Genomic DNA, 17,763 nt, shown 5'->3' with positions numbered 1-17,763 from the left:
TATGAAAACTATGGAAGCATAATACCTAATCAATTATATAGACCTTCACTTTAGAACCACTTTCTATATCACAAGTGCCAACTACAAATATAAATGCTCATACAGGTCATTGGCTTATAACAGTCACCTCTTATGATTTATTGGTCATTAATGATTAATTTTGCACATATTTGCTGTCTTGCTACCAAACAAGGTTTGTTTTTAGTGCAAATGCATGCGCAAAAGTGCAGTGTTGTTAGTTACACTTTTAAAGTGTTTTAACCTGTTCGTTAATGTAAAAGTACATGTAAGTGTATCTGAAATGAATGTACATAATATATAGAGAAAGTAAGTTATTGATAAATTTGTAATGCCATGTTTTCCCATATATCTTCAGGAAACTGCACATTGATAGGTGACACTCCACAGTGTGTCTGTGGGCATGGTTTTGATGGAGAGGCCTGTGAACGTTGCCTGCCACGTTTCACTGGAGACAGATGTGAACGCTGTGAGGATGGGTACATTGGCTGGAATACTAACTGTGATGTGGTGTGTCAAAATGGTTATGCAACCAAACCAGGAGGTAGTGAGTGTGAATGCTATGTGGATGCTGAGCATGGACATTGGACTGGTGCTAGCTGTGATGAGTGTCTTGAAGGGTGGGCTCAACCAGACTGTAAGACGTGCAAAGAAGGTTAGTCTCTAGTACATTCATACAAAGCAAAAGGCTCCATTATGACATTGACTATTCCACCAAGTGACTTGAAAGAAGAGGTAAGCATAAGAATTAAGAAAATAGATATTAGGGACCCTACTCGCTCATGTGGATGATTTTGCTTTTGGTTATAATTGCCAGCAGAGATAAATTTGGAATATTGCTTCTGGACGTCAGGGCATAGGTTCACTTTGATTGGTTGCTGACCTGAACAGTACAGCAGATTTTGTCTGATTGAAAAAATGTCAGATGCAGTTTATATGTACCGGCGACTTTAGAAATACTATAAAAAATGTGATGAAAAGGAAGAATGGATTTATATCAAAAAGTTTTGTCAATATAATGGCAAAGGATGTTGCTGTAATTGAAAGTTTAGCTGAGCACATTCATAGATGGCTAAAGCTTGTTTGTATTTAATCATCAATATCATTTTGTGCTGACAACTTTTTGCATTTCAAACAGACTTTCTGATCATTTCTAGAGTTCCTTCTATTCATGACAATTCCTCTTTTGCTGGTTGATATCTTACATGTTATGTTTTTGTTTTATTATTATTATGACAGGTTTTGCTGGTGCTGGTCATTGTTCAGTCTGCTGCACGGTAGGCCAAGGTAACTACAAAGCACCATTTGATGGAGAAGGAGGCTTAGAACCACTGGTACCTATCCTAGAATGTGTGTCACCACAACAGAATGACACAGGCTACATTGCATGGTTTGGTTATACTAATAATAACCCACACAATATCTACTTGCCTATTGGACCTGATAATAGGTTTGAGATCATGTCAGAAATTGTGTCTAGTAGTGTAGCTGTGGAAGATATGGGTCAACCAACTAAATTTGGACCTGGCAAACATGACAATGTATTCAGTATTAGGTATGTATCACCTATTTTAGATAACCTGTATCTAAAATGCATTCAATAGCACCACAGATTATTACAGAATATCTAACAAAACTGATTCATGTATGAACATTTAAGTTGTATTCATAATATTATTCTGTAGTACTCAACCCACTTAACAATCTCAACCATATACATGATCAAATGTCTTATACTGTGATATAAATGAATTTACCATAATAATTCCAGTTTACTTTATTCCAGCATAAATCAAATTCGTTTTCATACCATGCAATACTTTGGGTTTGAAAGGATTTGTTTGATAAGATCCAAGTAGTATGCATCAAATAAATCTGTCATGTGTGTTCTGAAGACCAGCAAACATTGATTGATTGATTGATTGATTGATTGATTGATTGATTCCGGTCGATTGATCGATCAATTGTCAGAATTTGTTGCCTTTAATGTCAAGTGTGTTGAGTTAAAATCCTGGGTTTATTTATTATACAGAGCTAGTGACTTGTATTTCCAAAGAAGAATAGTGAAATAGTCTGATATGCTTTAATAATGTTGCAGGTTATCAACAGAGACTGATGCAGTGATGTGGTACCTAGCATATAGTTTATCTAACATGAGATATGAGATCATGGCTTCTGCTGAATTTGGCATTCCTTGCACTGGAGATGAAATTCCTGAAGAAGAGGTTTGTATTTATTAACATATACTGTAAGCACACCAAGTATTATTAGTAACCTTAATATGTTTAGGACTTTGTCAAGTGTTTCCTATCATTATACCTCATTAGTTCAAGGAATCTAAAAAATCTTGCTGGGGAAATCAGAAGAAATGACATACTGCAGAGCAATTGATTTGCAAGGAACAGAATTTAAATTGTCTTATTCCTTGTTTCATGTGTGAGTGATATTCAGAGTCTGTTTATAAATTTTAGTTGAAAAAATATTGAATCGATCTTAATGATGATGAAATCATTTCAAAGCAGTAGGTTATAGTGATTTTGAAAAGACATTAGGTGTAAGGCAAATAATTTTCCTTGCTATATATTTTACAGTTTCCTCCCTAGGTGTTTGTGATATTGCTAACAGTTTGTGATATTATATGAGGCTGAAAGATATTAAACATTTGGTGTTTCTATTCTTTTCACAGAGACGACAAGCCAATGAAACTGATCCTGGATTTTGTGAGTGTTTTCATGGGTACTGGGGATCCTGCTGTGAAAATGAGTGTATAGGTGGAGGTGACAACCCCTGCTATGGAAATGGGATATGTGACCCTGTATATGGTAATTGCACATGTAGGGTAGGTCTTGAAGACACTCCAGACTGCAAGACTTGTGATGAGGGGTGGACAGGTGTGGACTGCTCAGTTGCTTTAACTGGAACACCAAATCAAGCTGAAGGGTTCCATTATGGCATGGCATATGGACAGGGTCATTTCACCACATTTGATGGGTCTATGTACACCTACTATGGAATTGGAGAGCATATACTCTTTATTGCAGAAAACATTGATGCTGAAATCAGACTGGTGCCTTGCTATTCCGATTCCTATAGCACCTGTGTCAATGCATTTGGCATTCGGTTTAATGATGCAACCATAGTGACAATACATGGAGGATATACAGATGATGAACTACAAGGTTATGTATGGATCAATGCAGTAGAATCACCAATAGGAGACACACAACACTTAGATGGCAACTATTACATAACTCGCATCGCATATGACCATTATCAGATCTATGCTTCTGATGTCTTATATGTGGATGTATACGTCAGGGGACGCTATCTAGATATACATGTCAGGGGTATTCCATTAACATGCTCTAAATTTCATGGCCTATTGGGAAGTTGCGATGGAAAACAGTGGAATGATTTGATAACTAGAGATGGTGATATTGTTGGTATAGGTGAAAATGCAACCATAGAATTAAGCCAAATTAGTCTTCATGAAGTATTTGGACCATCTTGGATTGTCAATACATATCCATCTCTATTCATCTACAATTATGGCCAATATGCTGAGGTGCAGGATATCACTAATTCTGGAGCTGGTTATGCCTTGTTCTTCAAAGACACTGGTGCTAAATCTGGAGTATTGAATACTTTCTCAGACTCTGATTTGACCATTGAATTCCTGCTACAAATTCATCCTGATATGAATGAATGTGGGGTCATCTTGTCATACACCTTACAAAATACTCTGGCCTTCATACAATGTAACAACAATCTGAGGATGTCTTATGGAGCTCAGGAGTTTTCTACAGCATTTAACCTGGAAGCCAATATCTGGTACCACACAGCCCTTGTGTGGCAGAAGTCAACACAACTCTTGCAGCTCTATTGTATTACCCCATCAGGAGATAGCCTTACCCACATCTTCAATTTTGGAGTCAGCAACATTGTAGCACCTGGTGGAGTCTTGACTATGGGACAATGGAACCCACCCATTGGGTTTGAAGGTAGTCTACCATACAGAGGATTTACTGGATGGATTGATGATCTGAAAATCTGGAAGAGGTATTTCCAAAGATCAGAACTGATGAATCGCATAGGATTTTATACCTACCCTACTGCACCTGATTTGGCAAGTTATTGGCCTCTAAATGAAGGTCAGGGTGCTGTTTTACACGATGCAATATCTTTAGGTACTTTGTTTATGCCAGTAGAGCCTTGGAGGACTCCTCTCTGGTTGTACTCATCCGCCACTCTGCAATACAGCGCTGTCATTGATACAAAGATCATATACAAAGTCTCCTTCACATCTACAGATTTTGAAGATGAAGCAGACACATTTTGCTTTGATACAATATCATCAACTGATTTTGACTACTATTGCCTTGACCTATCTCTAGCAGCTTACTACACTCTGACATGTCAGCGTGATGCAGCCAACAGCAATAACTTAGCACAGACAATGGAAGTACTATTAGCCTACAGTGACCACTGCCAGCATGTAGAAGAGACTTTAACATGGCCAGCACAATCATTTTGTCATAGTTACCAAGACAGACAATTTCCCTATTGGATAGGCAGTTATTGTGAGATACCATGTATATCAGGTTACACAGAGGAGGACAAAGAGTTATGCATGTGCTATCCAGGATTCTTTGGCTCTGATTGCAATGATCAATGTGATGGTGGAGCAGCCACACCTTGCAGTAACCATGGATATTGCTTGGAAGCTGATGGATCATGTAATTGCCCAGTGTACTATACAGGCTATGATTGCTCAGTGTGTGATGAAGGCTGGATGGGCCCTGATTGCTCAACAGCTGAAGTCAGTCTCGAACCAGAAACACCATTTGATGTCTGTTCAATGTTCAGTTATGGGCACTACTTAATGTTTGATGGCATTGCATATAACATGGATGCACAAGGGGAATTTGTGTTATCAAAATCAGATGATGCCTCTGTTTATGTCCATCAAGTACCTTGTGGAGACAACACCGTTTGCACGAATGCACTGTGGATTCAGCTTCCCACTAACAACCTAACCTTCACTGTATCAAATGATGCAGATATTGAGCATATGTTATGGCTTGATGGTGAGGAGATGATTGTAAAAGAAGACTTCCAGTTTGCATCAGGTCATATCCTTACTAGGACTTCTCTTACTACATATGAGTTGCAGCATTTAGATATCAGTAACATAACAGTAGCTGTACAAGACTACTTCATAGATGTTCAAGTGGTACTGACAAGAAGCAACTGCCTATCAATGGATGGTGCACTCTGTGGAAACTGCAATGGTAACATTGATGACAACTTCCAACTTGCAAATGATGTATTTATTCCTGCAAATGATGTCACCTATGAGATTATCAATGGTCTTTTTGCAGATTCCTGCAAGATCCCACCAGAAGAAACTACACATTTTATCTATGAAGTACAACTACCAGCCAGTTATTCTCTATATTTTGATAGCGTGGGATGTATCAGTGACCCTCTGACATACTCATTTGACCTTACAACAGATGTCACCATAGAGTTTCTATTCAAAGCTGATAATCCATACCTTTTTGGTGGTACTCTTTTGTCCTACCTTAATATCCATACTTTCGCCATCACGAATGATGTCACGCTCAAAATCCATTACAACACAGATGTCATAGATACAAAGATTGTTACACAGACTGAGAATTGGGGATTCATATCATTCATGTATGTTAGAGCGACCGGAAATAGTACATTATATTATATATCTGAAGATGGAACTTTACAAGGATTCAGCTATGTGCTCTCCAAAGGGCTATTTGAACCAGGAGGAACATTAGCTCTAGGAAGATGGCAACCAGGCAGGAATCCAGGCCAAGAAGATCCACCTGCAACAGAATATAGAGGCATCATTGATGAAGTCAGAATTTGGAAGAAAACATTTGATATCCTTGTGATGTGGCAGAGTTATCAAATGGACGTGCAACAGGATGCTCCTTACTTGGGTGGGCTATGGAAGATGTCAACTGGGAGAGGTCATGTTGTCATTGAATTGATTCATCAACATAACATCTACCTTCCAGAAGTGGTTGGTCCATCATGGCAGCTTAGTAATGCTCCAATCAAACAAAAACAAACAGTAGAATTTGACTACATCACAAGAATTGTTACCAAGTTCACTAGTGATCTGCCAATTCCAGAAGCAGAAGAACAATGCGATAGCTTAATATTAAAGGATGGTATAGCACAGCAGTGTACTTCATTGGGACTTCCTCTTCCACAGTTCTTGTACCATTCATGTTTACTAGACGTTGCCAGTGATTCTGATCTTCAGTCATCATTAGTGTCTCTAAATGCATTCTCTGCTTACTGTGGAGCTGCTCTTGATCTGGCTGTTCCACCGCTAATTACCCTCTGCAACAACATCACTGATTCAGACAGGTTGAGAGAACTGGGTTGTTTGAAGGGCTTGTGTGTGTATGGTACCTATGATTTAGAGACAGAGATATGTACATGTGACTTAGGATACTGGGGAGGAACTTGTGCAGAAATATGCCCTGGAGGAATAGAGGAGCCCTGTAATAATCATGGTGTATGTATCCAAGAAACTGGGTACTGTAAATGTGATTTGACATGGGTAGATGAAAGTAACTGTACTAAATGTGAACCAGGATGGAGTGGAGATGACTGCTTAGTGAGTGAACCAGAGGAAGATGTTAACAAAACTAAACCTGTGTGTAACATGTTTGGACAAGGCCACTATAGCATATTTGATGGTGTTCGATTTGATTTTAAAGAAGTTGGTGAATACTACCTGGTTCAGAATGCTGACTTTGAAGTTCAGGTTAGGGTATTACCCTGCTACGATCAGTCTTCATGTGTAACAGCAGTTGCTGTGCGTAATCAAGGACACTCGGTGTTAATGCGTGCTGGATATACAACCGAAAGTCAGCTACTACTGTGGGAAGATGGTCTACAAGTGTTCTATGATGGTACTTCTTACAGCATGCAGCATTTGATGTTCAGACACATAGCATCTCTAGAGTATGAAGTCACTAGTATCAACTTGGACAACATTACCCTTCATGTGAGGATAACAGATAGGGCCTTGAATGTAGATGTTCAACAGCTTTCAACAATTTGTGATGATTCTTATGGAATTTGTGGTTCTTGTGATGGTAACAGTACCAATGACATCACAGATAAAGACTATGCTGTGGAGAATTCACTTTGGAGAGTACCTGAAGAAGAAAGCTTATTTACACCACTCTTTGAGCAGAATAGCTATAGTGAAGAGTATGGTCTTACAGGAGCAGAGTATTGCCTTCATCTCAAGGACAGTTACCTATCATCTAATGTGCTAGAAGATGCCTTTGATAATTACGATGATGCAACCATAGAATTCTTCCTGAAAGCCGAAGGAAGTGATGGTGTAATTCTATCATATAGTACAATGACAAGTTTCAGCATTTATTTAGATGGTACAATCAGAATAGAGATTGGCGGAGAGAGATTTGACACTGAACTGATTGCCGAAATTAATGTTTGGAATCAAATAACCATTGTGTGGAAGAGGAGAGTGACATATTTAGAAATATTTTTGACTAAATCTGATGGCACCATACTTCAACGATCCATGCAATTGAACCCAGCCACTACAATATTTGTACCAGGTGGATATCTTGCAATTGGAAGATGGCAACCACCAAGTAATGGGAATGCAGCACCGCCGACATCAAATAGTTTCATTGGTGATATTGAGGAGTTGCGCATATGGAAAAAAGCACTGACTGCATTTGATATAGAAACCAAGTATGGCAGAAACTACCAACCTAGTGACAGCGATCTTTCAGGTCTATGGAAATTCAATGAAGGACAGGGAGATGTGATTTATGACCTTATTGGAGGAGCCAACTTATATTTTGTTTTGCAAACTTGGACAATAAATGTGCCAACATGGCGATTCTCCTATGCTAACATAGCATTGCTAGATGTCACATACACATACATATTCCTGGATATTATATGGGAAGAACAAGTGACCAAGCTATGTACTAGTGTTATTTTGTCCTCTACCATGACGAGTCATTGTTCTCTTGAAGAAGCTGCATTTGATTTCTACTTGATTGGATGTATACGTGATTATGGACTCTCAAGAACTCTACACAGTGCACTCTCTGCTACAGTTGCTCTATCTGATTTCTGCTCCTTAACTTTTAAACTCCCAGCAGAATCTTGGCCAGCCAAAGATGCATGCAATGCCTTCCATGGTATACAATTTCCAATTTGGACAGGTGAAGACTGCACTGTACAGTGTTTCTTTACAAACCAACTGACCCAGGATACATCATGTCTTTGTAGCCAGGGATACTGGGGTGATTCATGTACAGAGGTTTGTCCAGGTGGTTCCCTATCACCTTGCAGTCAACATGGAAGCTGCTTACAAGACACAGGGATATGTGAATGTCATTCTAACTATTATGGTGACTCTTTATGTAGTATCTGCACTGCAGGATGGCTTGGAGATGACTGCTCACTACCAGTTACTAACCTCAATCCAGTGGCTCCAACACGACACTGTTCTGTGTCCAGTGGTGGGTTCTTCACGGCATTTGACACATCAAGTACAGTGTTTACTGACCCTGGGGATTTGATCTTCTATGAGAACAAAGAAGCAGAATTAGCAATACAAATAAGGCAAGCACCGTGTGAGCATCATGAAGCATGTATTACAGCAGTAGCCATCAACGTACACTCAACAGTGGTTATAGTACAAGCCCCAGCTATACAAGCAGGAGAACCTCTTATTCTATTAAATGGTGAACAAATTTTGCTTGGATTGAATATCACTATAGAGGGCGATTTTCTTCTAGCACGGATGGATGCAACAAGATATGATATTACAGGACCAAATGGATTCCTGCTTGTGTTACACACTACAGAAGTATACATCAACATTGACTTTGCCATAAGTCAGACTTTCTGTGCGCAATCACTGGGCATAAGTGGACCATGTATTCCTACAGAGGTAGACTGTAATGATGATCCATTCTGCTTAATTCAGCATCAAGGATTGGCAGTGTATGCCGAGTACTACTCCCTCACATACAGCTTAATTCAGCAGTATTGTAAGCAATCATTACTACCACTCTCACAAAGTCTGATATATTTGGCATATAGTACAAATTCGTATCCTGGATTTCCTCTTGTATCATATCCCACCGCAGCAGGGTTTGGACTATTCTTCAACAATTCAGGCATCATATCAGGACCGTTTGCTGATGATGTGTTTACATCAGACTATGTCACACTCCAGATGTATGTGAAGTATGAAGACTCACCGTCTGGTACGTTGCTGTCTTTCACTAAAGAAAGCACATTTGCAGTTTATGCATTTGATGGAAGGTTTCATCTACAGTTCAGACATGACAGAATCAACACAGGTATCCTGATACCATCAGGTGAATGGCTACAAATATCAATAGTCTACAACCCATTATCAGGCAGACTTGATTTCTACTGTATCAATAGCATTGGCGTTCTCTTCCATCACTATCATAACATTGGCATTGGTGTGTTCCCTGTTGGTGGAGCACTTGGATTAGGAATATGGCAACTACCATATGACTCTTCATTTCCACCTGATGGTGTGTTTGCTGGATATATTGATGGAGTAATAGTATGGAATCGACCATTCTCACCAGCTGACATCCTCATAGGATGGAAAGGTTCTGTGTCAAGATATGACACATCGGTCAAATCTTTCTGGTCCTTTGATTCTGGAAGCAGTACCACAGCTATAGATCTTGTACTGGAAAATAATTTCATCTTTCCACTTGATGTAAATCTTCAACCAAAATGGTGGCAGTCAGACGCACCTATCACAAGTGTAACAGCAAGCATCTTTACTACTGTTGTAAGCTTCCCAAGCAAGGAGCTTGAACAGCTTGCTAATGAAAAGTGCCATTCTCTGTTTTATTCTGGAGTCTTACATGCTCAGTGTGGTGCTCTCACAGTAGGTGTCCAATTTCACTACATGACATGCTTGAGAAATATAGCAGATACTGGATATGTCACCGATAGCATGGACTCTGCCGTTTCATTTGCATCTGAGTGCCAGGTAACCCTTGCCCTTATTGTCTGGCCAGGCAAATACCTATGTAATGAATTTGAAGATCATATCTTCCCTGTGTATGGTGGTGAAGATTGTGAACAAGAATGCTACTTTGGAGCTTTTAAAGATAACATCTGCATCTGTAAATTTGGCTACTGGGGTGTGACTTGTAATAATATCTGTCCAGGAGGAGGCCCTCTTCAACCTTGCAATAGACATGGTACATGTGATCCAGTCACAGGGACATGTGTCTGTGATGAAAGTTGGAAAGGTGATACAGAGTGCGGTTCATGCACAGATGGCTGGACAGGCAGTGACTGCTCAATATTAGTACCAATTCTACCTGACAACCATGTAGTAACATGCTCTGCAAGATCCAGTGTGTACATCAACTATGAAAGCCAGATATTTACAGTGAATAGTGTTGGAGCCTACAGTCTGACTAAGCTACCAGGAATTGACATTCAAGTAAGTGAACTTGACCTTACAATTACTACCAAAATACTTTTTCTGTGGTATGCTTTAAGTGTGCGGCTCCTACCTTGCACATTACCACACACTTTGTATGTGCTTGGTTGGTATGTGATCTGCTATGTTCAATCCATTGACAGCTCAGCATTGCTCTGCCTATATTTGCAAGTGTTTAAAGTGCATCCAAAAGGCAGGTCACATGCAAAGAAAAAGTATTTTGCAAAATATTAATTAGTATGTTAACAAGTTTATATTTAGACAGCGAATTTCATTCAGATATCTGTCCAGGTATAACAAATTTTGAATATTTTGAATTTACACCTATGACTTTGAAATAATGCAAGAAATCAACAAATTTGAATATATTTTCCATTTCCTGAGATGGTTTGCAATCTATTGATGAGCTGTTCCAAAAGCATGAATGCCTCTAAAAATGTTGGATTTCAAATAATAATTTCGATAAATACACAAGTAATTGGATCAACTAAGTCCTGTGATTGTCTGTGCCCCATGCTCTCATGGAAATTTGTTATGTTGCCCTATACAACAATGAAGAGAAAGTGTTTTCTTTTCTTCTCTTTTTAGTTTTATTTTTTTCCAAAACGTTCCTCATTGTGACACAAACCATTGACAAAATTGAAAAAAAAACATTGGGAATTCCCAAAAGCATTTAACCGTTACAAATTTGGGTTCAAATTCATATACTTTTGGACACCATAAATAATATAAGTGAATTTCCTGTTTTTAAGTTTGACATTTTATAACATGGGAGTGACACTAGGTGTATCTTTTAATAAAAAAAATTACCCTTAAGATATTTGGTTTGAGTATCGTATGAATGATATTGTGTACATTTTGTTGATTCCTTCTTTGCAGGTGAACCAGATATTTTGTGATATTGATTCCATTTGCCTGGATGGGTTGGGTGTAATCTTCCCACCTTACAACTTCACAATACAACATGATGGTGCCTATAAGACAGTATTCCATATTGATGGCCAAGCTTCAAACCTAGATAACACTCTGCAACTTACTTCAAACATTGGAGATGATGATAAAAATATACTTACACTGCAAAAATCCTCAAGTCGTGTGTATGAAATAACAGACCAAAACCTTGGCTTATACTTGCATGTAACAACCATGAGTAGTCATCTTATAGTTGATGCAGAAATATCTGGAAATACTTGTGACTTATATGCAATGCCAGGTTTGTGTGGACCTTGTACGAGATCACCCAGAAGTGGAAGAAGTGGAAGAAGTGGAGGGCTTGTGGTGCTGGATCCAGATGATAGTGCAGAGGAAATTGCCCAAAAGGTGGAACAAGCAAGAGTGTGTGAGAGTCTATTCTATACAGATACAGAAGGTACATGTGCACCAGCAGTGTTCTATGCTGGCACAGCAGTGGTGCTTCATAATTCAGCAGCTGTGGTGGAGTCTCCAGAAGGATTTACTGGCCCGTATACTACCATTGAGCTTCTTGTTAAGACATGTGGCACACAATGTGGTGGAACTATCTTGTCTTATAGCAGCACCAAGACTTTCTACATCTCCAATGCCTTTGACACTATCAGCCTTCATTTTGACAATATCAACATAACCACTGACATCAGTTTAGAAGTTGATGTATGGTCTCAGATATCTCTTGTCTGGGATAGAGAGAGTACGACCCTTGATCTGTATGTGTTTGACTCCGATGGTTCCCCACAGAGACGAAGTTTTATATTGCCAGATGACATCTTTCCAGATGGAGGAACATTGGCATTGGGTAGATGGCAACCATCTGCAGATGGGTCTGGATTTATACCACCACCAGATAACTTCAGAGGAGAAATTGATGAACTCAGAATTTGGGACAGGTAAGCATTTAAAATAAAATCTGTTCTTCAGTTTTGAAATCTGTGCATGGTTTCTTTCCGCTTTAAGGATTTATACAAACTAAGTGCACAGTGGTATCAATGAAATTTAAGTAGCCTCTTTATTGAAAAATACTGAATACATTCTTTGAATTGAGCAGCCAAGATTTCAATCCATTATTGTTTGCCAAATAGGATGGATTCATTTTCATGCATTAATATTACTCATTCTTCCCACTATTTTGGGTGAAAATTTTGTAATGAACATGGCACATATTTTAGTTTTATTGTTGTGTATTAATTAGGTTGTATCCATTGTTTATTAAAATGAGACAAATCAAACTCATCTGTCCCTGATGTTCATGCTTGTCTGCTGAGTTTGCATATTTATTAGAGGTATTAATTTGTCTCCTTTCTCTCTCATCATTTAATACTTGGTTTATCCTATATAATTGAAGTGTATAACAATGAATGCCAAGGAAAATACAGGTAAAATACAATTCATTAATAATAGATTAATACTCTTCTGAAAATCCCAAGAAGAATTAAGGGTCCATACCCTTTTTGGCAGGTGGGATTTTTATGGGAGGCCACTTTCAGTTTGTGTCTTAAATGCCAGTTATGTCAAGGGAGCTCCATTAGGCCAATCTTTACAGTATTTCAGTTGAAATCCATACACCCTCTTTGGAAGACATGGCCTTAATCTTCTACACAGGGAATGTGACTTTCAAATATTATTGCCTGAATAAGTGGAAATCTACACCCCTGTATGTGAGATCAAGGTCATATATTCCATTAGGGGTGTATGGATTTCAGCTGGAATAGCCCAATTCTAATGAGCATAAGCACAAAAGCAAAGGCATAGCAAGAGGTGGAGAGGGGACAGCTGCTAGGCTGCTGCCCTCATTCATCATCTCTCTGGGTTGACGACTGAGAAAACTATGTGGAAAAAATGTGGCAGACTTTGCAACAGGATTCTTGTGGCATAGAGCATGCACATTTGTGTCCAAATTGACCTTTTGACCGAGTTTGTTGTTTTTAGAACTTCAGAGTGTGATCTTGCCATAGCGACGTCAGTCGCGCTATGGCGCACAACCAAAGTCACATTTAATAATTTCAGAAGTCCGACACGATATGGACTGTAAGTTATTCAGTCGTCACTACAAAGCATAACATAGTACATGTGCAGTGTAGATGGCTGATGGAGTTAGTCTAGACAGCTGCCCTCCTGTGGAAAATCTTTTCCCCCTGTAGGATGCTGTCCGTTGTTAAATTTGAGATAGTTTGCTCATTTTTGACCATATTGTCAAAGTAAATGTCATCTTGGCCCCTCCTTCCCCTCTGGAAAAGTCATGACTACGACAAAGCTCAAGAGAAATAAATAGCTGACACAAATTATGTTGTTCTTTTCAGTGATTTTGACAGCAATGCCATTCAGAGCCATTGGAATAGCAATACCTTACCAGGAACCAGAGGTTTGGATGGTGTGTGGAAATTCAATGAAGGAACAGGTAAGCAGTGGGCATGATACTTTATCTGACTTCATATCAAGTGATTGGGTTTTATTCTAAGATCATGGGAAAAATATCTATCTCAGTAATTCTTTAATCACCTTATAATTACTTTGAAAGTCATAAATCTTAACTTATTTTGTTTATAATGCAACACTGCCTGATGGCTGTTAATATTGATAAAAAAAAACATTTTCCCCTGAAAGGCTGAGAGTAAAGCTGTTGGGAGTGGCCGTCTTTTCTACTTTTATTCATCTTCAAACTTGTTTCTTCAGTCTGTTATTTCCACTTGGACCAGCACAGAGTCTGGCTTGAGCAACTTACTTGGGTTTGATCCCACCAGGACCAAGAACCATTTAAACAAACAAACAAACTGGAACACTTTAATGTCTTCTTGGTTGCATCATTATCAAGACTTGTGCAATTGTTTGCTATCAGATTCCTTTTGCTAGCCAGCTACCAGTGCAGTACCAATTCAGTACCAATGTGTGTACTGTACATGTAATTTCAATGTGTCTAGAGTACCCACAGAGGTACTCTAGAGTACCAATAAAGTAACTGGGCTGCAGTGTACCTCTGTGGGCAGCAGCAATAGGAATCTGGTATTGAACTTACACATACCATAATGCTTGATTTAATTTAGATTAGTAGCCATATTCAAACCACTGTTACTTATATATTTTTTGTACAAAGTGCATAGATGTGAAGGTATGGCTGAGTGTTGTCAAATTACTAGGATATAAATATTTAGTGAGATTTTGAGATGCATTCTACTTTGATTCACATGATATTGGGAGCTTGTGTTCATCTTATGACAGCTGAAGTAGAAATTATCTCTTTAATGTTCAAAATCACACCAAACAATGATCTTCAAGAGTTCTTTATAAGAGAACTCAATAATCTCAACCTTATGTGTTTTATGTGGTTAATTAGGGTTCTCTTGAATTTCTCTCATACACTCTTCCAGGAACAAGAGCTTATGATGGTGTAAGCGGACAACCTATGGTCCTTACCGATACATCTCTGGATGCACCATCATGGGTACCATCAGATGCACCTATACCAGCGCCCTCACTTGATGGTGATAGTAAGGAAAGCGACTTTGTTGATCCAGATGAGGATAGTATACCAGGATGGGTGGATAGTTTCTGTGCCAGTGTCATACTTGAGGGTCCATTACATAGGTAAGAAAAGAAACAACAGCCATGAACTAAAAACTGGCAATCTTTAAGCCTGATAAAGACAGTGACTACAATGTGTTCTATACTTAAAAATTATACAAACATTGAGATAACGCCAATGAAACTTCAGCCATGCCAAGTCCCTGTTGAAGGGGACGTAGTAGATAGAGGGCCAGGGCATTTTTACATGTTTTGCCCACAATCTGGTGTTACCCTGATTGCAACAAACTGTAACAAGATCTTTATCATGGGTCATCTGCCACGCTTTTCCAGATGAGCCAAAGTTAGATTTATTTCTGCTCCTGAAGAGATTTTGAACCCAGAATCTCTCGCACCAAGGGCTAAGACCGTAACCAGGTTGCCACACTGGTTATAATATAGGCCTATATAATGATATTAATTGGTGATAAATATGTTATTATTTATTTTCTATCCTCTTTCTTTCAGTGCATGTCCAATTGGTGATGCAGCACAACAGAGCTACTATATATCCTGTGTGCAAGCTGTATCTACAAGCAACTCAACAGAAGATGGGCTGGATGCTGTCATTGAATATGCTGATTACTGCCAAATAGCCCTAGATCTACCCAACTGGCCTGCCCAACCACTATGTAATGCATTTGGCAATGCTCCATTCCCACTCTGGATTGGTGACAACTGCAATATACAGTGTGCATTTGGGTCCAAACAACCACATGATCGCAATGTATGTGTTTGTGATCATGGTTACTGGAGCATTACTTGTGATAAAGCCTGTACAGGAGGCTCTCAAAATCCTTGTAGTAATGTTGGTGCATGCGATGTACACACTGGTGAGTGCCATTGTCCAATTAATTGGCAAGGTGCTTCAGATTGTAGTAAATGCACTCCAGGGTGGATAGGTAGTGATTGCTCAATTGCTGAAAGTTACACATCAGGTATAGGTATTCACATTAATGTACAAATCTCTGTTATTATCGGTGTATCTCAAATCACAACTTTCAATGGTTTCACTTTCCTTCATTACTCAGTTGGGGAATATCATTTGCTTCAAATATCTAAAACAGCGCTGATTATACAGGCAAAGTATGTGCAATGTTATGGACAGGATTCATGTATAAAATATGTAAGCTTGCGATTTGGCGATGACTTCAATGGGTTCGCAGTGGTTACTATAGGTGGTGCCCGTATATCTGGTGGCCACTTCCTTGTCAATATTAATGGCAGAGACACAGTGATAGACGCTAGACTTGAGTTTGGAAAATCTGGATACATCTTTGAACGTTTATCTTACTTGGAGCTTCTTATTTCTGGGCCAAGCAACTTCCATATGATTGTACGTGCTGATGGTATATATCTGACCCTTGACGTACTCCTGCCAGATGACCTTTGCCCTCTTTCAAGTGGCCTACTTGTGGGTGGATGTTGTACTTTGGAAAATAGAACAGACAGTGGTCTGAATACTGTACTTTCACAACAACCATTGGACCTATGCTATGAAGACCTACCAGTTCAGGAACCTTCCCCAATGGTGAGCCAAAGTTACATCTTTCCTCAGGACACATCACAAGATGATGTTACCTGTGATGAAAATAAACTGCCCTTATCTGATGAGGCCATTAAGGAATACATTTCATCATGGATAGTGGATCCCTGTGATACCTTCATTGTCTATCCTGATAGTAAAACAAAATATCAAACCAGAGGAAGCTATTACTTGCAATTTGAAAAATCCCTCGTCTACACCAAAGATGTAACTCTATTTGTCACTGGAAGTAGTTATGATGTAACTCTTGAACTCTTTATCAAATGTGATGATGTCATCAGAAATGGTGGTGTTGTGTACTCATATTCCCATCATACATCATTTTTGCTAGTTGTACAAGAGACTATCAAGGTTTACATAGGCGGTGTGGAATTCACTACCAATCTTGTAGTAGAAGATGGAAAATGGAATAAACTTGTTATTGTTTATCAAGATGTAGCGGGTAAATTGAACATCTACCATTTAAATGCAGCTGGGAATGTCAAGCGCCATGAGATCAGAGTCCAACAAAACCTAGCCCTCTTCAGAGTTGCTGGATATTTTGCTGTTGGTATATGGCAGCCATCTTGGGACCATCCAGATCAGATCCCGTTGCCAGGATTCATGGGAGCTATTGATGATATTCAGTATTTGGAACAAACACTTCACATCAGCTGAAATAGCAGCATTATGGAATAACTACATTGATGATGATACTCCAGGACTAGTGCACTGGTGGCCATTTGATGAAGGAGAAGGAAACATTGTCACTGATAAAATCATGGGAGATGTTTTAGTAAAACCAGATCAACCATGGACTCTTCCAACATGGCTACCATCAGATATACCTTTGCTTGATGATGGAAGCAAAGCACCTATGGAGCCATCTTTTACTAATGCAACATTAGAGGATGCAGCAAATGACCTGTGTAATCGTCTTCTGTACTCGGCTCCAATTTCCGATTACTGCAGCACGATAAATGATGGCACAACTAATATGTACTTCTTGATTTGTTTGAGAGAAGTTACTGTAAGGGAGGATTTAAATCAAGCCTACAAAATAGCCTTTGCATTCTCTGACATCTGTCAGGCAGCTCTCAACCTCACATATTGGCCAGCTACACCATTGTGT

At 39.0% G+C, this 17,763-nt stretch overlaps 1 protein-coding gene across 1 annotated transcript; it reads left to right on the top strand.

Moving 5' to 3' along the window:
• The first annotated feature begins 1,250 nt into the window (after positions 1 to 1,250).
• On the top strand, positions 1,251 to 17,449 carry LOC140147442 (uncharacterized). The gene is made up of 7 exons (XM_072169219.1): positions 1,251 to 1,573; positions 2,117 to 2,243; positions 2,705 to 10,576; positions 11,456 to 12,438; positions 13,849 to 13,946; positions 14,914 to 15,130; positions 15,575 to 17,449. Exons 1-7 carry the CDS (start codon positions 1,251 to 1,253, stop codon positions 17,307 to 17,309), a joined length of 11,355 nt encoding a protein of 3,784 aa, XP_072025320.1. The 3' UTR covers positions 17,310 to 17,449.
• The last annotated feature ends 314 nt before the right edge of the window (positions 17,450 to 17,763 follow it).

The sequence above is a fragment of the Amphiura filiformis genome, chromosome 3 (assembly GCF_039555335.1).
Source record: "Amphiura filiformis chromosome 3, Afil_fr2py, whole genome shotgun sequence".
Taxonomy (NCBI): Eukaryota; Metazoa; Echinodermata; class Ophiuroidea; order Amphilepidida; family Amphiuridae; genus Amphiura; species Amphiura filiformis.
This window is presented reverse-complemented; position numbering and strand designations above follow the sequence as displayed.